Source organism: Mytilus trossulus, chromosome 13 (assembly GCF_036588685.1).
Source record: "Mytilus trossulus isolate FHL-02 chromosome 13, PNRI_Mtr1.1.1.hap1, whole genome shotgun sequence".
Lineage (NCBI taxonomy): Eukaryota > Metazoa > Mollusca > Bivalvia > Mytilida > Mytilidae > Mytilus > Mytilus trossulus.
Window position 1 is genome coordinate 2,241,715 of NC_086385.1, and position 20,700 is coordinate 2,262,414.

At 33.2% G+C, this 20,700-nt stretch overlaps 1 protein-coding gene across 2 annotated transcripts; it reads left to right on the plus strand.

Moving 5' to 3' along the window:
- Positions 1 to 1,453: 1,453 nt before the first annotated feature.
- LOC134693942 (uncharacterized) lies at positions 1,454 to 19,355 on the plus strand. Of its 2 annotated transcripts, XM_063554902.1 has the most exons (3): positions 1,454 to 1,775; positions 8,187 to 8,369; positions 18,416 to 19,355. In XM_063554902.1, exons 1-3 carry the CDS (start codon positions 1,469 to 1,471, stop codon positions 19,186 to 19,188), a joined length of 1,263 nt encoding a protein of 420 aa, XP_063410972.1. In that variant the 5' UTR covers positions 1,454 to 1,468; the 3' UTR covers positions 19,189 to 19,355. The 2 variants fall into 2 exon arrangements, with proteins under 2 accessions (XP_063410972.1, XP_063410974.1); XM_063554904.1 differs by lacking the exon at positions 8,187 to 8,369.
- Positions 19,356 to 20,700: the final 1,345 nt, after the last annotated feature.

A 20,700-nucleotide genomic window follows, 5' to 3' on the forward strand; every position in this document is an offset into this window, starting at 1 on the left:
ATTAATGATTTTTCGACAGTACAACTAGGTCAGTGTGGTTGTTCCGCGCTAAACCTTAATTACATCAATCTTATACACCGAATTTTAAATCTTCATTGTGTTAATATGGCTGTCCCGTGCTATGCCTTCATTTGCTGTCTTAAACTCCGTAGTATGAAACATTGCTTATCTTTAATGTAAAGTCATCGCCAAGCCTTTTGTACAGAACAACTAGGTCAGTGTGGGTGTTCCGCGCTAAACCTATCAATCCTGTATGTAAAATTAAATGCTGAGAAAATCCATGAAATAGTAGAATAACTGGTCAGTGTGGTTGTGCCGCGCTATACCTATAAAGGGAATAAATGTGCATGTTTAGCTTTAATACCCAGTAGCTACACACACATATATATATATAACAGATAGTTATACATGTTATAATGGCTATGCATAATCAGATCGCTTAGGACATATAAGCTTATATGCATGATTTTACTGATTTATATATCGCCTAGTAGTACACATAGACAGATGTAGTAGCTGTAGCAGGCAGAAATCTGAAAACTATTTATTTTTATATTTTCTTTTTACCTTTTAGTAACACTGTTTTAGTGAATGTAAAGATTTTTTACTATAATGTATGTCCTGTAAATAATATTCAAAACTTTCTTAAAACTCTATGCATTAATAACCTTTTAAATGTGACACATTTTTAATGTACATAGAAGTTATTATTATTATTTTTTCAGGGATTTAACTTATATATCTTTTATAATGTTATTTTTAAATAGTTATGTTTTCACTGAATAATTAATTATTATAAGGGTTTAACCAACCTTAATTTAGTAAGGTTGGTGTACTCCAACTATTGGAGGAAGTTATAGAGGAAGAAGAAGAAGGCTGACACGACGCAATCTACGACTAGATTAGCTGCTTACATCTAATTATATTATGCTAAGACCTTGGCAGAAGTTCACCTTTTACTTAAATTTTACGATATATACGAAAGTTTTCAGTTTTTTGTTCTTTTACTAGCTAAAGATATTTTTTTATTTTTTAATTGGTTACCTTATCTATTAAAAGCAATTACCATACTGCCATATTTTTAATCCCATTTATATTCTTTTTTGTTTGAACTACTTATTTTTACCTTTTACCCTTTGATTTTATCATTTTTCTGTCACATTTAAATCTTTTAATTCCTTAAACATATGATAGTAACGTCTCATAAAAAGGGATCAAAACTGTTTTTAAAAATCATAAACTCTAACCTAGGTAGAATCATAAATGATGTAAATAGCACATAATTTTAAACTATTGTTCTTAAAATTCACAGTTTTACCTGTATATAAGGTTTTTTAAAACTTAAGCACCACACCTCACTGTAAATATCTGTAAATATTTTGAAACCATATATCCCCAAGTGGGAGTGCTCCGATATATAACGGAGGAATCTACCTGAACAGAACAGAACAGAACATAACAGAACAGAATGGTTACTCGACTCTACGAAGAGCTCCGCGATTTTTGGAAAAACTCAGGGAACTCGGATACAATGCCACTGAGGAATAGTTGTGCATTGTGTCCACTTAAAATCATCAATTGTAATGGCACAGGAGACTGGTTCTTTAGTGATGCAACGTTAGAATATACTACAAGAGATGGCTGTTTGCTGGAACAGTGGTTTTTGAGTGGTATTAATTGGGTCACTGCAGCGCTATCACACCGAGGGAAAAATGAAATGAACCATGTTCAAAAAAAGGCATTTGATAGTCTTCTGAAATATGTTGGTGATATAGGTAATGAATTCTTTACTTTATTCTCGGGCATACGATTTTAACCAGTCAGGGGACTTACTTAAACAAGTGATTTTCGAAATCACTGATTCAAGTAACATTATTTCCATAAAGGTTGGAAGTTAGAGTTGTCTTTCTTTAATAATCACCTATTTAAGTAGTACAAATTAATCACTAGAAGAAGTGATTTAATATTAGTGTAGCTTTATATATAGAATCCTAATGATCCAGGGACTAATTATGTTTCTAAACTTATCAGAACCAACATCTGTGTTGTCTAGGATGACCAGGTCATTTCAGGTGATGACCTTAATTGTACTGAATCTAGGATAATGACATACAAAAAATCACTTGTTTAAGTATCAGACCTCAATTTCCTTCCCAAAAATCACTTCTTTAAGTATCATTCTTTTAATAACCCCCACTAATTTCAACACCCCCGAACAGTGAAATTTTTATCGCGAACAGTAGAATTTTATTACTTAATCTGAAAGATGAAACCTTGAACTTCACAGGAAAAATACTCCATCAGCTGTGAAAAATCTTTTAAGAAAGTATCAGTTCATTATGTAAAGCCATTATTATAGCATTTTTTCAACTAAAATAGAATTTTCAGGTAAATGATAGCATCAAAGGCATAAACCTTGTTACTTAAAAGAAGCAAAAAGTTCATATTTTTTTAATTTTACTAATTAAAAGATGTTATTTAAACCGATGTGTTTAAAATTTTGAAAAAACTACAAAATCCCAATTTGTGACAAAACCTCGAATTTGCTAAACAAAACGAGAGAGGGCATTGTCGGTAATTTTCGTCCACTAATGTTTTTTTCTAACATGTAGTCGTAGGTCAATGAAACTTTATAAATTTGTGTAGGGTTGGCGTACATTGTTGTCATCTGGATTAAGATGCATATGCATGTATGTACTAGTATGCCTAGAAATTCCACCCTTTGTACATTTTGAACTTCTTCTAGAGAACCACGCGAAAAAATTTTGGAGGTCTTTTTAGGTAAAATTATTGAAATATTCTTCTAAAGGGGTGAAATGTAGATATCTCGAACTATTGTGTGTTAAAATTAGGGAAACATTAAAGTTTCAAGCTGAAACCACCTTAAGACAGACGGACACAAAGTGAGACGAGACAGATAACAATTGCTCACCTGACCAATATATTTTTCAAACGAAAAGTTCTACTTTTATCAGTGATTTTTAATTGTCCTTTAATACTATCTGTTTTTTACTTTTTTGATTTTCGGAGGTCGTACCAGACTTTACTGTGTTCGCCACAAACAACTAAAATCAGACTGAGATGCATTTACGCAGTTATGAGTTTAATGTTTATTTTCTAAGGATCCCAAGCATACAGTAATACGGTACAGAATTCGGCTAAATACATGTATGTAGGTTGAAGGTGAGAAATAAATATAAACACAGAGATACAAATTAATAAACTTACCTTTCGCTTGAAATAGTATTTCTATCTTTCAATACGGATATTATGCTAAAAACCTATTGTATTTATCATCAAACGCCGCGTATGACACCTTCCTTTGAAATTATTTATAGAACTTTAATAAAGCGTAAGTAAGTTCATTAGTGATCACGTTGATTCTGTTAAACTGACTGTTTTATTTACTTCGAATGTTATAAAAGATTGAATGGTCTCGTCTGATACTTAAATATCTTGAAGTCAACCTATGCTTTGCAAATTTTAGGGGGGGGGGGCGCACGCCCGCCACACCCCCGCCTAAATCCGCCCCTGGAACGTACAAAGTACCACAATTTTTAAAAATTTGAAACTTTATCTCACATTTTTGTGTATGTCCAAGGTTGGGCAGTAAATTCAACCCCCGTTATTTACCGGACTGGCAAATATGACTCAAGTGGCAAAAACTGGCAAATACTGGTCGATTGAACTTTTTTTACCTTAAAATGCTTTAAAAATCATAACTAAGTTAATTTAAAATAATACTCTAATAAATATAATGACTTTTTAATGGATTTGTTAATTATTTATATGATTTTAACCATAGGTTATAACATATTTAACAGTTAAAGCTGATTTTTTCCCACAAAAATTTATTTGGTACATGGTATCTTAAATTTTAACCATATAAAATTTAATTTAAAAAAAAATCTTATAATCAATTAACTGTAGCCTTATATCTATCATGATAATACAGGTAATTACAGGTGATTATAGGTAAAAATCTACTTATACACCAGGCCTAATTAAGAAGACCATGGGTCATAAATTGTAAAAACAACATGTTTCAAGAAATTGTTTATTCAGAGTAACATAGGACAGTCAGAGACAGGGATGAAAACAATAAAATGTCATATGTACAGTAGTTGTCGTTTGTTTATGTAATATATACGTGTTTCTCGTTTCTCGTTTTGTTTATATAGATTAGACCGTTGGTTTTCCCGTTTGAATGGTTTTACACTAGTTATTTTGGGGCCCTTTATAGCTTGTTGTTCGGTGTGAGCCAAGGCTCCGTGTTGAAGACCGTACTTTAACCTATAATGGTTTAATTTTTGAATTGTTGTTTGGATGGAGAGTTGTCTCATTGGCACTCACAACATATTCCTATATCCATAAATGATTTCCTGTTCTAAACAGAGGTTAGAAAATTAATTTAGATGAAAGGAAAAAGAGGGGTCTTAGGTACAGATTGAGCTATGGTATGGCTTCAACCCTTGAATACATTATAGCAGTCAGACAATTTCTGGTCATATTCACTGATATTACAGTACTGTTAACTTGTACCAATTCACAATGAAATCCAAAGATCCCATTTGCAATATGTTTTAAGTAGTAGACAAAGACAACAAGACCACTGTTACATGTCTGGAATCCATTTCCATTTTTATACGACCGCAAATTTTGAAAAAATTTTCGTCGTATATTGCTATCACGTTGGCGTCGTTGTCGTCGCTGTCGTCCGAATACTTTTAGTTTTCGCACTCTAACTTTAGTAAAAGTGAATAGAAATCTATGAAATTTTAACACAAGGTTTATGACCACAAACGGAAGGTGGTGATTGATTTTAGGAGTTTTGGTCTCATCATTTTAGGAATTAGGGGCCAAAAAGGGCCCAAATAAGCATTTTCTTGGTTTTCGCACTCTAACTGTAGTTTAAGTTAATAGAAATCTATGAAATTTTGACAAATGGTTTATGACCACAAAAGAAAGGTTGGGATTGATTTTGGGAGTTTTGGTTCCAACAGTTTAGGAATTGGGGGCCAAAAAAGGGCCCAAATAAGCATTATTCTTGGTTTTCGCACAATAACTTTAGTTTAAGTAAATAGAAATCAATGAAATTTAAACACAATGTTTATGACCACAAAAGGAATTTTGATATTGATTTTGGGAGTTGAGGTCCCAACAGTTTAGGAATTAGGGGCCAAAAAGGGACCCAAATAAGCATTTTTCTTGGTTTTCACACCATAACTTTAGTATAAGTAAATAGAAATCTATGGAATTTAAACTCAAGGTTTATGACCATAAAAGGAAGGTTGGTATTGATTTTGGGAGTTTTGGTCCAAACAGTTTAGGAATAAAGGGCCCAAAGGGTCCAAAATTAAACTTTGTTTGATTTCATCAAAAATTGAATAATTTGGGTTATTTGATATGCCGACGCTAACTGTGTATGTAGATTCTTAATTTTCGGTTCCGTTTTCAAATTGGTCTACATTAAGGTCCAAAGGGTCCGAAATTAAACTTAGTTTGATTTTAACAAAAATTGAATCCTTGGGGTTTTTTGATATGCTGAATCTAAAAATGTACTTAGATTTTTTATTATTGGCCCAGTTTTCAAGTTGGTCCAAATCGGGGTCCAAATTTAAACTTTGTTTGATTTCATCAAAAATTGAATAATTGGGGTTCTTTGATATGCCAAATCTAACTGTGTATGTAGATTCTTAATTTTTGGTCCCATTTTAAAATTGGTCTACATTAAAGTCCAAAGGGTCCAAAATTAAACTAAGTTTGATTTTAACAAAAATTGAATTCTTGGGCCTCTTTGATATGCTGAATCTAAACATGTACTTAGATTTTTGATTATGGGCCCAGTTTTCAAGTTGGTCCAAATCAGGATCCAAAATTATTATATTAAGTTTTGTGCAATAGCAAGAAATTTTCAATTGCACAGTATTCAGCAATAGCAAGAAATCTTCAATTGCACAGTATTGTGCAATAGCAAGAAATCTTCAATTGCACAGTATTGTGCAATAGCAAATATTTACAATTGCACAGTATTGCACAATAGCAAGAAATATTTAATTGCATAATATTGTGCAATAGCAAGAAATTCCAATTGGATTTCAATTGGAGTTATCTTTCTTTGTCCAGAATAGTAGTTGAATCAACTTAAATCATTGTTTTATACAATATACAATGTATATTCACTTTTACTACCAACTGATAGATTAAAACAATCTTTACCATTCAGTGATAACATGTCAAGCACTTTTTTACATTTTAATATTTTATGATGTATTTAATTGAGTGGTTATTGTTGCAAACTTCATTAGAAATTTGAATTGAGATCAGTTTTGAAATAAGGGAAAGGGGGATGTGAAAAAAAAATTGGGGGGTCAATTTTTTTCATTTCAGATTTCATAAATAAAAAGAAAATTTCTTCAAACATTATTTTGAGAGGACTAATAGTCAACAGCATAGTGAATTGCTCAAAAGGCAAACAATTTTTTTTTTAGTTCATTAGACCACATTCATTCTGTGTCAGAAACCTATGCTGTGTCAAGTATTTAATCACAATCCAAATTTAGAGCTGAATCCAGCTTGAATGTTGTGTCCAAACTTGCCCCAACCGTTCAGGGTTCAACCTCTGCGGTCGTATAAAGCTGCGCCCTGCAGAGCATCTGGTTATTATTGTTATCCTGATTTTCTGTGAAATAGAGAGTGAAAGTGTGAATATTTGATTAGTTTGAGTATTGAAGGCTGAATTTGTTAATTATTTTTAAAATAGTATTTTCTATAATGGAAATATTACTCTAAGTCATTTATTTTTATAATAGTAAAATTAATTGTATTCAATATAAATAGTAAAATAAAAGTGTAAAACTAATCATTAAAATCCTTAATTCAGTATAAATAGGTTTTTCACTTTATCTTAAACACTAAGCCAATTGACCAGGATAAATAAAACTACTCTAAAAGGACATGTTAATATATGTTAATATATAAATTCCAGGATGGTCAATTCAATTGACCAGTATTTGCTGGTATTTACCGGTATTTACCGCTGGCATGGAATTTATGGATAAATGCCGGCATTTTGCCAACCCTGTGTATGACCAACATAATATTGTCTCCATACTGGCTTTAAATGTACACTTATTCAACATGCTGCGGTTGTATCTGATGCGCTTTTGGGATTGTCCAATGTATGCACTACCGTGCATACTTTCTGGCAGCTTTAGCTTGAATGTTTATAACCCTTGAATAATGAAATGTGGATGAAAACTGTCTCCGGACGAAAATTGTCAACGTTGCTCTATATACCTTACTATATGGGGGTTATACTAAAAAGCACCTTGCAAATTTTTGCATTTAATGTTCATACATGTATTTATGTAAATATTTTGAATTTTTTAAACAGTCACAAGGTTTTTTACAGGTGTACAAAATATATACATGTATGGTATTTCTATATATTGCTCCTGTGTGTTTGTTTGGCTGTAAGAGAAAAAAACTCTTTTAGTAGAGCTACATGTATAATTGTAGAATAAAGTTGAGGCCTTAAAAAAAATGTGTTGTTTCCGGTAAAGTCTTTTTCAAAATCAGAAAAATCTTTCAAAATTTTTTTTTTTTTTTATGGTCATAGTTTGGGTAACTTCAAACACTTCCCCATTCATAACACATTCAGCTTTTAAATCATCTGGTTTTTGAACATCTCTGTTTAAAAGTAGTAATGGACCTCCACATCAGAGAGCAGCATTTAATGGGAGGAATCAGGAATGGACACGTAGGCCAAATTTTTCGGATTTATGTTTTGCCGACGCCATAAAAAGATTAGGGTCGGGGGTAAAAAATAGGGTTAGTCGGGTTACCCGAAACACTTAATTCTTTTTTTAGGCCGGAGAATGTGAAAAATGGTTAAGTTGTATTATCGTGAAGAATTATTCTGGTTTCTGTGACTTTATAACATGCAAAAAATTGTAAACACAAAACTTTTTACAATTACTTGGGAGGCCTGCGTTAGGAAAAGTTTTGATCATGTTGTAAACCAAATCAATTAATGCAAAATGTGTATAATTTGTGTTGATTTTGTCACATTGTAAATACATGTGACACAAAATAATTTTCATTTAGGTGGCATCATTCACACAACAAATAATCCATGTAAGTGAAGCTTCTAGTTATTCTTCTTTCACTTTATTTTCTGACAGATAAACACCAGAAATGTCTTTCAATTTTATGGAATCGTAAAATCAAAACAGAATCTGAGATTGTTGGAATATTAGCACATCATTTATTTGGACCTCTTGTGGATGGAGTTAATATAATTGAAGGCAAATCTAGGAAATCGTTTTGTTGTAAAGCAGATTTAAAAGTTGGAAATACATCATTTGGTAAGTAAAGTACATGTACAAATGCTAGGTCTATTGGTTATTTCACTTAAAAAAGTGAATAGAAAATAATTTCATTATATCCATGCACATACATGTGATGTCTCTTCATCTTCCAAGAGTCTCCCAGATCTAACCAAATGAAATCTTACTCCTGTCAGGAGCAGCAAATCTCCCGGATCTGTATAAATTATTTCAGGTGTCAATTTTAAATAAATACAGATTAATACATGACCTTTTCCATATTGGCCTGGTTATCCCGGGACCCCTTATCAGCCCAAGGCATTAATTAGCATTCAATACTGTAAATTTAGAAATTATTGCGTGCATTTATTTTTGCGATTTTGTAATTTCAGACTTAATAGCAATTTTAATTTTTACGATTTTTAGAAAAATCCTGGTTAATTCATATAAAAAAGTTCAAAATGCGAGTTAAAATTATTGCGTTTGCAACTCTGTCGCATTATTCGCAATAATAAAAACTTCGCAATAATTTCTGAATTTACAGTACATATTTATGTACCATTTTAACCTATAGAATTCAGATTTGACCTTGGCCCATGATTTCTCGAAAACTGCAAGATATAAAATTATGTGAAAATTATATCAAATTCTCAGTGTTTTCGAAGGTCTGCTGTCATTTTCTGGACATTCTCTCCAGTAGTAGTTACATTTTTAATCTACCACATCACATATTATCTGACCGAAACTTGTTGGGCAAAGAAAAACAATTTTTGGTGGAAATTTCACTTAATTCAAGACTAAATTCAAAAATTTTGAACAACTTGTCCATTTCATTTTACGACCCTTCATAATTATTATAATTGTCATCATTGTCAGTAAGAATGTTGTCATTCATTGTCAGTAAGAATGTTGTCAGTAAGAATGTTGTCATTCATTGTCAGTAAGAATATTGTCATCATTGTCAGTAAGACTGTTGTCATCATTGTCAGTAAGACTGTTGTCATTCATTGTCAGTAAGAATGTTGTCATTCATTGTCAGTAAGAATGTTGTCATTCATTGTCAGTAAGAATGTTGTCATTCATTGTCAGTAAGAATGTTGTCATTCATTGTCAGTAAAAATGTTGTCATTCATTGTCAGTAAGAATGTTGTCATCATTGTCAGTAAGAATGTTGTCATTCATTGTCAGTAAAAATGTTGTCATTCATTGTCAGTAAGAATATTGTCATCATTGTCAGTAAGAATGTTGTCATTCATTGTCAGTAAGAATGTTGTCATTCATTGTCAGTAAGAATGTTGTCATTCATTGTCAGTAAGAATGTTGTCATTCATTGTCAGTAAGAATATTGTCATCATTGTCAGTAAGAATGTTGTCATTCATTGTCAGTAAGAATGTTGTCATTCATTGTCAGTAAGAATGTTGTCATTCATTGTCAGTAAGAATGTTGTCATTCATTGTCAGTAAGAATGTTGTCATTCATTGTCAGTAAGACTGTTGTCATCATTGTCAGTAAGAATGTTGTCATTCATTGTCAGTAAGAATGTTGTTATTCATTGTCAGTAAGAATGTTGTCATTCATTGTCAGTAAGAATGTTGTCATCATTGTCAGTAAGAATGTTGTCATTCATTGTCAGTAAGAATGTTGTCATCATTGTCAGTAAGAATGTTGTCATTCATTGTCACTAAGAATGTTGTCATCATTGTCAGTAAGAATGTTGTCATTCATTGTCAGTAAGAATGTTGTCATTCATTGTCAGTAAGAATGTTGTCATCATTGTCAGTAAGAATGTTGTCATCATTGTCAGTAAGCATGTTGTCATCATTGTCAGTAAGAATGTTGTCATTCATTGTCAGTAAGAATGTTGTCATTCATTGCATTAGCATCTTCCTGTTCTTTATATATATCACTTGTAAGGCCTCAAGTTTTCAAAAATCAGTTTCTTATTTTTTTTCCCTCCTTTCCTCGTCAGTTTCTTCATGTTTTCTTTTATTGCTTTTGCCAGGGATGGCCCCTGCCATGTACTTCAGCCCCAACATCATTTTTATACGACCACAAAAAATGAGGTCGTATAATGGTATGATGCTGTCGGCGTCTGTTGTCTGTAGATGCTTCGTTTCCGGACGATAACTTTATTTCTAGTTGACCAATCCTTATGAAATTTTAAACAATGTTCCTTGGCACAAAAGGAAGGCTGGTATTGCTTTTGGGTATTGTGGCCCTGTCCTTTTGAAAAAAAAGGCCAAACGGGGCAAAATTGGGTGTTTTCGTATATTTTGATGTAGAACCTTTACTATTTGTCAGTTTTTGATGGAGTTTCTTTCATTGTGTCCCTAACAAAATCCCCCATCTGGAGTATGTCAACTGATTTATTGTAGAATTGACCATTTCCGGGATAAATTTTGCCCAAAAGGTGTAATCTCAAAAAAAATATTGTCTTTTTTTATTTTAAGTCTGATTTTGGCTGCAGTTTTTTTTAATGGATTTCCTATAAAAATTAAACATAGAGCTCAGCAATAATTTTTTTTATAATTCTTTCAATTTCTGAGCTATAAGGGACCAAAGGAGGTCAAAATCACACTTTTACTAATACAAATTACCTATTTTTTTGTATTTTTCATCAGATTTTAATGGGATTTGTTTCTTTGGATTCCTCTTGACCTAAGCTTTCAGTAAAGTGTAGAGGGATTTTGCATAGCTTTTACCGTTTCTGAGCTACAAATGTATAAGGGGCCGAAGGGAGCCAAAATCACACTTATTCAAAGTACCTCAAATTTTTATTTTCCCATCAGATTTTCATGGGATTTGTTTATTTGGCAAATGTTTGGATTCCTCTTGACTTAAGCTTTCATAAGGGTGTCATTGGAGCTATATAAGGGCCAAAGGGGGCCACAATCACACTTTTTCAAAATGCCTCAAATTTTTGTTTTTATACAGTTAGCTCATTGTGATCAGACATCTGTTGCTGTCGATTACTGTGTATCGTGTCAAACCGTTAATTTCAGATTAAACTCCCAGATTTCTCCTAACCTTTCCTCTAAACACCGCCAGATTTATTGCTGTGTAGTGCAATAAAACTTTAATTAAATGTACCTGTTGTAAATTCAATAATCGGCATGGTTTTTTTTGGATGTGATGAGCATTTTGTTTAAATTATTTTTTCATTGCTGGGAATGACATTGTTTAACCATTTAAAATATAAATTAACCCCTTTGATATTTTTGTTTTGAACAACACTAATTTAAAGATTGAATTCATTTGTGTGGTTGCATAAAAAGTGCATCAAGATCCAAAGACGTACATTTTGTACACACAAATTTTGTCAAAATACATGGCACACGTTTTGTGTAACAGACACGTTTACTTCATGTTTTCTAGAATATTTCATACTTCACGGCGGTTTTCACATTTTACAAGAAGACAATGCATTTAAAATTATTAAAAATATGCAAACTTGAGTGTTCTTCACGATTAAGAGAATTCTGCCTATTGTACCCTGCTCCCGGATGATGTACAAACATCTTACAATGGCAGTATTGTTGGAAACTCTGGTTTTCCATAAGTAAACGCAGCTTGTTGGAAAATATGAAAATTGTCTAAAAATAGAATTTAAATCATTCAGTCAAAAAACTTTGTATTTATTTATTAGATCTACATAGGTCAAACAATGTGAATGTTGCAATTTTATGCATTTTCGTAGACCATGTGTACCCAACACATCAATTTATTTTCAACACATGTGTCCCCGTAATTTTCAAGGGGGATTTTTTTTTTTTTATATCAAGGACAATTTATATTTTGTATCAAACTATGATCATTAGCACAAACTATAATCTTAGTAACAGTACAAGTGTTTAAATGTCAATGACACTGCAATCAACAGGTGTGTTGGTCAGTAATAGATCAAACGAACACAGGTAATAAACTTCGCGGTGTTTTGGGTATTTTCCTTTTCTCGACACCATAATTCGAGTTTTTCCTCCAGGTTTACACCGATGAATTCATGGTAAATATTTAGGCGTTTGGCAGTGTCTCACTGTTTTATTACTTGGTGATGGAAGGGAGGGAACCTTTTCTTGAGCTAACTGCACTCACTTCAAATGTACACTTGTTCAACTTTCCTGTGTCAACATGCTGAAGTCATATCATGAGCTTTGGCAACTGATGTCTCGCATCTGATATGTATGCTGATTTTATTAATAAAGCAATTGATTTCAATGAAAACTTAAAGAATGTTAAATTCAGAATTGAATCAAAAGTTAAGAAAAAAGTTACCAGGTACAACGAAACTATGTGCATTCAGCATGCTCATGCAATCAATGGTATTCAATAAATCCATGTAAAACATCCATATTCCATGGCTTTCTGCAAATACTTTTTGAGCATTTTCTAAAATCACACTTTTACAAAGTACCTCAATTTTTAGCTCAGCTGACCCAAAGGGTCAAGTGAGCCTTCCTCATCACTTGGCGTCCATTGTCGTCCGTTAACTTTTTATACGCCCGTCATCTTTAAGACGGGACGTATTATTGTATACCGTTGTCCGTCCGTCTGTCCGTCCGTCTGTCCGTCTGTCTGTCCGTCCGTCCGTCGTCCACACTTCGGACAATAACTCAAAAACACTTTCACCAATTTCCATGAAACTTAAGTGAATTGTTTATATCTATTGACGTAAGCTCCCTTTCGTTTTTTTTTTATTTCAGATTTTAAGTTTTGGATTTATGGGGCTTTATTCATAAAAAAGGGGGGCTTTTCAACACTTTGGACAATAACTCAAAAAGGCTTTCACCAATGTCCATGAAACTTTGTTGAATTGTTTATATCTATTGATGTAAGCTCCCTTTCAATTTTTGTAAATTTCAGATTTTAAGTTTTGGATTTATGGGGCTTTATTCATAAAAAATAGGGGGATTTTCAACACTTCGGACAATAACTCAAAAAGGCTTTCACCAATGTCCATGAAACTTTGGTGAATTGTTTATATCTATTGATGTACATGATGTAAGCTCCCTTTCAATTTTTATAGATTTCAGATTTTACATTTCCGTGTTATGAATTTTTATGCTTAAAAAAGGGGGGATTTTCCAATTTTGGGACAATAACTAACACTTTCACAAAATTTTATGCAACTTTGATAAATTGTTTATATCTATTGACATAAGCTCCCTTTCCATTTTTATAAATTTTAGATTTTACGTTTTCTTAAGTAATGAATTTTTATACTTAAAAAAGGGGGATTTTATGAAACTTTGGTGAATATATTAATGTAACATCCCTTTTGGTTTGTATATATATTTCTAGTTGATCATATAAATTCATTTAAAGCATAAAAGACAAGTTAAAAGAGCAACGGGCGTATCATGCACTAAAGCGCAGCCCTTTATTACATTTTGAACTTCTTCTAGAGAACCACTGAATGGAATGAAACCAAACATGGTATGAAGGTTTTTTATGAGGTGCTGACCAAGTGTTGTTTCTTTGTTGTCAATCCGTCATCCAAAATGGCCTCCAGCGGGAGACTTAGTTTAACATACATGTAGGACCCTATGGGAAATACATGCAAAGTACTTTTTTATGTAAATCTAATCAAATGTTTCACTTTTGATTCTAAGAAATTCGTTATTAAGTTAATATACTTTGGTGCCGATCAGTAAAAAAACAAGGCTCCCAGACGCGGACTTAGTTTAACATTGGACCCTATGGGAAATACATGTAAAGTACATTTATATCAGAACCGTTGAACCGAATGTAATCAAACTTTACACAATTGATTCTTAGAAAGATGTTATTAGTTAATATACTTTGGTGCCGATCAGTCAACAAACATGGCTGCCAGACGCGGACTTAGTTTAACATTGGACCCTATGGGAAATACATGTAAAGTACATTTATATCAGAACCGTTGAACCGAATGTAATCAAACTTTACACAATTGATTCTTAGAAAGATGTTATTAAGTTAATATACTTTGGTGCCGATCAGTCAACAAACATGGCTGCCAGACGCAGACTTAGTTTAACATTGGACCCTATGGGAAATACATGTAAAGTACATTTTTATCAGAACAGTTGAACGGAATGTAATCAAACTTTACACAATTGATTCTTAGAAAGACGTTATTAAGTTAATATACTTTGGTGCTGATATGTCAACAAACATGGCTGCCAGGCGCAGACTTAGTTTTAACATTGGACCCTTTGGGAAATACATGCAAATACATTTCTTTCAGAACAATTGAACCAAATGTTATCAAGTTAGTATACTATGGTGCCTGCCAGGCACAGACTTAGTTTAACATTGGACATACATTACATGCAAAGTACATTTATTTCTGAACCGTTGAACCAAATATAATCAAACTTTACACAATTAATTCTAAGAAGGACCTAATTATCAAGTTGATATACTTTTGTGCCGATCGGTCAACAAACATTGTTGCCAGACGCGGACTTAGATAAACATTGGACCCTATGGAAATACATGCAAAGTACATTTTTTTGCTCACCTGACCCAAACTTTGGGTCAAGTGAGCTTTCCTCATCACTTGTCGTCCGTCGTCCGTTAACTTTTTACATTTTGAACTTCTTCTAGAGAACCACTGAATGGAATGAAACCAAACATGGCATGAATGTTCCTTATGAGGTGCTGACCAAGTGTTGTTACTTTGTTGTTGATCCGTCATCCAAAATGGCCGCCAGCGGGGGACTTAGTTTAACATAGGACCCTATGGGAAATACATACAAATATCTTCTTCTAGAGAACCACTGAACGGATTAAAACCAAACATGGTATGAATGTTCCTTATAAGGTGCTGACCATGTGTTGTTACTTTGTTGCTGATCAGTCATCCGAAATGGCCACCAGCGGGAGACTTAGTTTAACATAGGACCCTATGGGAAATGCATACAAATATCTTCTTCTAGAGAACCACTGAATGGAATGATCCCAAACATGGCATGAATGTTCTTTATGAGGTGCTGACCAAGTGTTGTTACTTTGTTGTTGATCCGTCATCAGAGATGGCCGCCAGCGGGGGACTTAGTTTAACATAGGACCCTATGGGTAATACATACAAATATCTTCTTTTAGAGAACCGCTTAATGGATTGAAACCAAACATGGTATGAATGTTCCTTATGCGATGCTGTCCAAGTATTGTTACTTTGTTGCCGATCCATCATCCAAGATGGCCGCCAGCGGAGGACTTGGTTTAACATAGAACCCTATGGGAAATACATACAAATATCTTCTCCTAGAGAACCATTGAGTGGATTGAAACCAAACTTGGTATGAATGTTCGTTTCATGTTATAAGTGGAACCCATGCCCAAAATTTGTTGAAAGGGGCCCTCATAAGAGGCTCAGATGTTGCACGGAGGTCTAAAAAAGTTCTGAAACTTAATGGCCGAATTTTAGCAGAATATTTTGACGATATTATTGGATCTATATGGACAGGTTGTAACAGGGGTGTATCCAGGTGAGCGATACAGGCTCCTGGGAGCCTCTTGCTTTAATAAAAATTGAACCAAATGTAATCAAACTTTTCACAACAGATTCTTAGAAAGACCTTATCAATTGAACTGTTTGAATAAATCTCCTGTTTCACATTTTGTTAAATACAGGTGAGAGATTAAGGCAACTGTGAGCCTCTAGTTTATTTTTTATTGGATTATAAGGCCACGGTTTTTTAATTTGTTGGTTTACGTATTTTCCCCATGAAAAAGTCAGGTCGGTCGGTCGGGGAAAAAAAAAATTCTTTCAACACAGAAAAAAAAAAATGCAAAATAAATATACATTTCACCTTTCTTACAAAATGTTTTGTATGATATTTTGTCATCATTTCAAATTTTAGTTCGATGAAATATTCTTGCTCAGCTGTCATAAATATCGCATGACATTGTCTAATGATTTGCCATAAAAAAGGGGGGTGTTCACAGACAAAGACGAAATTAAATCGTCTTTTCACAAACAAGAAAAACAAATTTCGCGTAGCTCTTAATAACTTCCAGAAAACTTGGTGAGTAATGATCTTCAAAAACGAAAACTGATAAAGAAAAAAATGTAAAAAACGTCGTACGAAAATAAGTTTCAACACACGTGTCAAAAACGTAATAGACTTGTCCACGGAAAAATTGAGAATATCGGGTTAATCTAGTGTCATGCATCCCCGTTTTTAATCCAAATGGACGATATTTTTTTTCATTATCCATGAAACAAGAAAATTCTAAATAATTTGTTGATATTCAGAACTTTTACTTTCAAGGTGCTTTCCACCTGTCCACATTTGGACAAGTCTATTTCTATGAGATTATGCATCTTACAGACTGATTAGACAAATAAGGGAAACGAACTTATTGTGTAATGGGTTTTAAACACAAATTTCGTTCCACAAAATTATTTGGGACATTTCAAGGTCAGTAATAATTGATTTGTCTATTTTTAGAAACGTAAACTGGAAGTTTTATTTTTTCACAACGGAGAGTGTTATCAATTTTGTTAGTGATTCATGCATTTCATTTCATAAAAAAAGAAAAATTTAATTATTTTTCAGCGATAATGTATTTGTTTGGGTTTTGGGAATAAAAAAGCATGAAAAGTCAATTTTATTTTTATACTAGGAATCGGCAAAATCGGGTCGGCGGATCCGTAAACCAACAAATTAAAAAATCCTGGCCTAATGAGACTCATTTCTTTGGATTCCATATAACTCGAGCTTCTGGTAGAGTGTTGATGGATTTTATGTAGCTCTTACTCTTATAAGGTGTCAAAGGGGGCCATGATCGCAAGTTTACTAAGTACAAATGTACCTCATTTTTAAGCTCACAGTGAGCTATAGTCGTCACTTTGCGTCCGTGGGAGTCGTTGTTGTCGTAAAACATCTCCTCCTAGACAGCTGGGCCAAATGAAACCAAACTTGGCAGGAATATTCTTTGCTATGAAGACATGAAAGTTTGCTCATTTAAACCTGATTAGAAAATCATGGCCTAAAATGCAATTTTATTGGTAGATTACAATTTGATCAAGTCCCCTGAAATATGGCTGCTAGCGCAGAACATACATGTAGTTTAACTTTGTCCCCTATGGGAAAACATGTTAATCATCAACTCCTCTGAAATTACTAAAGAAAATTGAACCAAACTTGGCAGAATTGATGTATGGAAGGTCTTGTACAAACATTACCAATTTTGTTCCGATCTATCAAAAACATGACTGCCAGCGTAGAACATAGTTTTAACATTGGAACCTATGGGAAAAAAAACATGTGAGTGATATTTGGTTATCTAACAGTTTACCAGGTGATTTGCTACCGACTTCAGGGGGCCTCTGGTTATATATTTGATGTAGCTATAGGACTAACATTATGTTGTGTCCACACTCACTTTAAATGTACACTTATTTAACTTTAATGTGTCAACATGCCGCAGTCATATCCTGGGCAGCAACCAAGCCCTTCATTTAAATTCCTGATGATTATTAGAAGGGTTTATTTCAGTATAAGGAGTCATCCCAACCCACTCATTATAGTGAACTTTGATAAGTTCTAAATCAGTTGAGATTCCCACACGAAAACCATACATTTTTCATTCCTCTTTGCAAGACAGCTCATTTAAGAGTATGTCTAGGTCCCTGGAGTTGTTCCCAATAATCTTTGTTATCTACATATTTGTTTTGAGATCCCCAAAAAAATAAAATGACTTTACATTGCTGATGATGGTAAGGCAATATTTCCGTGCGGATTTTGATCCTGGGGTGTTATCCCCACTCCGATAGGGGAATGAAGCAGAAACACATGTTTTAGTCCTCTTAAAGAGGACCTCCTAGTTTGTATTTTGTTCATAAGCATACCAAGTTATTGTATTCAAAATTGCTCTGCTGATGTGAAATCTATGAGGATGTGTTGAGTTGAGAGTTAAAGGCTGCTTACCATAAAAAATTATGTTAATTAAGTATGTACATATGAATAACACTAACATTGTTTTAAAGATTAAATTCACTTATCAACCAAATAATAGTAAGTTAAAAGTGGGTTATGTGCAAAACCATGTTATTAAAAAATGTGAAATATTTCTCTCTTCTTTTTTTTTGAAGGCAACAAAGCAGTTTGGCATGGAAATGCAGATATTGTGGTTAGACATAGTATTGTGGAAGTTAATACAACAGAAGAAGATACTGGTGCATGTGGTGATGAAACGTACCCGGAGGAGAAAGACCTGGCAGAAGGGAGTGGTAAACTAGGACAAATGAGCTTAAATGAAAGTGATTTGGAGAGGCATGAAGATGAGTGCTCCACGTCAGTTTTAGGGCATGGTTGTTCAAGCATTATTGAGGTTAACCTTCAAACAGCACCAAAGAAAAAAATGCCGTCTCAAGTTCTTGCTCAGACAATAGTCAATGCATTCTGTAATGCTAAAAAGAACAATTCTTTATCAAATTTATTCATTCCATCATTTTTAGTAAAAGGATCAGAAGTTTCCTTTCATATGTACAATTGTGATCAGGACAAATTGCTGACTAGTGAACCGCAAATGTTATGCAGAGAAGATGATGTAGATGTATATAAATTAAATATTAATACTATTTTATACATTTGGATAGCATTGCATTTTGACATATTTGACTCAAAAGTTGAAGAAAAATTACAGGAAAATTTTCCCTGTTCCAACTTCAAAGCCATTGTGGGTAGTAAATATCAAATATATAAAGAAAAAATGACACGCCCTTTGCATATTTCTGATAACATGACAGTACAATCTAAACAATTTACGATAGACCCATTCTTAATAGTGCCAAGCCGATTTGTTGAGGAATATAAGGAGCTTACAAAGGATTTAGTAGCTCAATTCCAAAGTGATGGTGATTAAATTCTAGATAGGGAGATGCAGTTACAAATCATACCGGGTTTACATTTTCCACTTACAGAGCACATAAATTTGCCAAGGTCTAATTCCTCAGTGAAGTACGTTTTTAACTAGAAATTCACCAATGTGAACCAAGTTTGATCACAACAGTCCTTAGATGAGTTCCTTTCATTATTGTCGAGCCTTCGACTTTAGTCGAAAAAGCGAGACTAAGCGTTCCTCCTTTCCGTCGTCGTCGGTGTCGTCGTCGGCGGCGTCCACAAATATTCACTCTGTGGTTAAAGTTTTTGAAATTTTAATAACTTTCCTAAACTATACTGGATTTTTACCAAACTTGGACAGAAGCTTGTTTATGATCATAAGATAGTATTCAGAAGTAAATTTTGTAAAAATAAAATTCCATTTTTTCCGTATTTTACTTATAAATGGACTTAGTTTTTTCTGCGGGGAAACATTTCATTCACTCTGTGGTTAAAGTTTTTAGAATTTTTATAACTTTCTTAAACTATCCTTGGTTTGTACCAAACTTGGACAGAAGCTTGTTTATGATCATAAGATAGTATCCAAAGTAAATTTTGTAAAAATAAAATTCCATTTTTTCCGTATTTTACTTATAAATGGACTTAGTTTTTTTCTGCGGGGAAACATTACATTCACTCTGTGGTTAAAGTTTTTAGAATTTTAATAACTTTCTTAAACTATCCTTGGTTTGTACCAAACTTGGACAGAAGCTTGTTTATGATCATAAGATAGCATCCAGAAGTAAATTTTGTAAAAAAAAAAATCCATTTTTTCTTTATTTACTTTTAAATGGACTTAGTTTTTCTGTGGGGAAACATTACATTCACTCTGTGGTTAAAGTTTTTAGAATTTTAATAACTTTCTTAAACTATCCTTGGTTTGTACCAAACTTGGACAGAAGCTTATTTATGATCATAAGATAGTATCCAGAAGTAAATTTTGTAAAAAGATAACTCCATTTTTTCTGTATTTTACTTTTGAATGGACTTAGATTTTCTTCCAGTTAATACTTCATACAGTCTGCAGTTAAAGTTTTCAAAACATTTATTAGATTCATTAACTATCCTAGATTTTTACCAAACTTGGACAGAAGCTTCTTACAATCAAAAGATAGTATCAAGAGGAATATTTTTATTGATTTTTTTTCCTAATTTTTGTTGAGCCTGTGATTTACAGCAAAAGTAGGCGAGACACTGGGTTCCGCGGAACCCTTACAAATTTTTATGAAATAATGACATACTAGTAATTAAAATTATGTCCTGTGATCTGCATCCAATCCGAGATTACCACCGGCAGGGAAGATACTTTTACATAGGTGTCTTAATTGAACTGTCGAAGAGCCATGCTCCAAGTGAGCGAGAAAGGCTCTCGTGAGCCTCTTGTTCAAAACTGTCAAGTATTCAATACTGAATGTTTGCGTGAACAACGTGCATGATGTTGGTTTTTTTATTGTTTTTTTTACTGATCGCACATGTCGACAATAAAAGATGCAGT

What these genes read in the sequence shown, in the direction of transcription:
- LOC134693942 (XM_063554902.1), top strand. Translation starts at nt 1,469, where the DNA reads ATGGTTACTCGACTCTACGAAGAGCTCCGCGATTTTTGGAAAAACTCA. An exon ending in GAAATATGTTGGTGATATAG is followed by an intron (nt 1,776 to 8,186) that starts GTAATGAATTCT and finishes ATTTTCTGACAG; the next exon opens with ATAAACACCAGAAATGTCTT. An exon ending in AGTTGGAAATACATCATTTG is followed by an intron (nt 8,370 to 18,415) that starts GTAAGTAAAGTA and finishes TTTTTTTTGAAG; the next exon opens with GCAACAAAGCAGTTTGGCAT.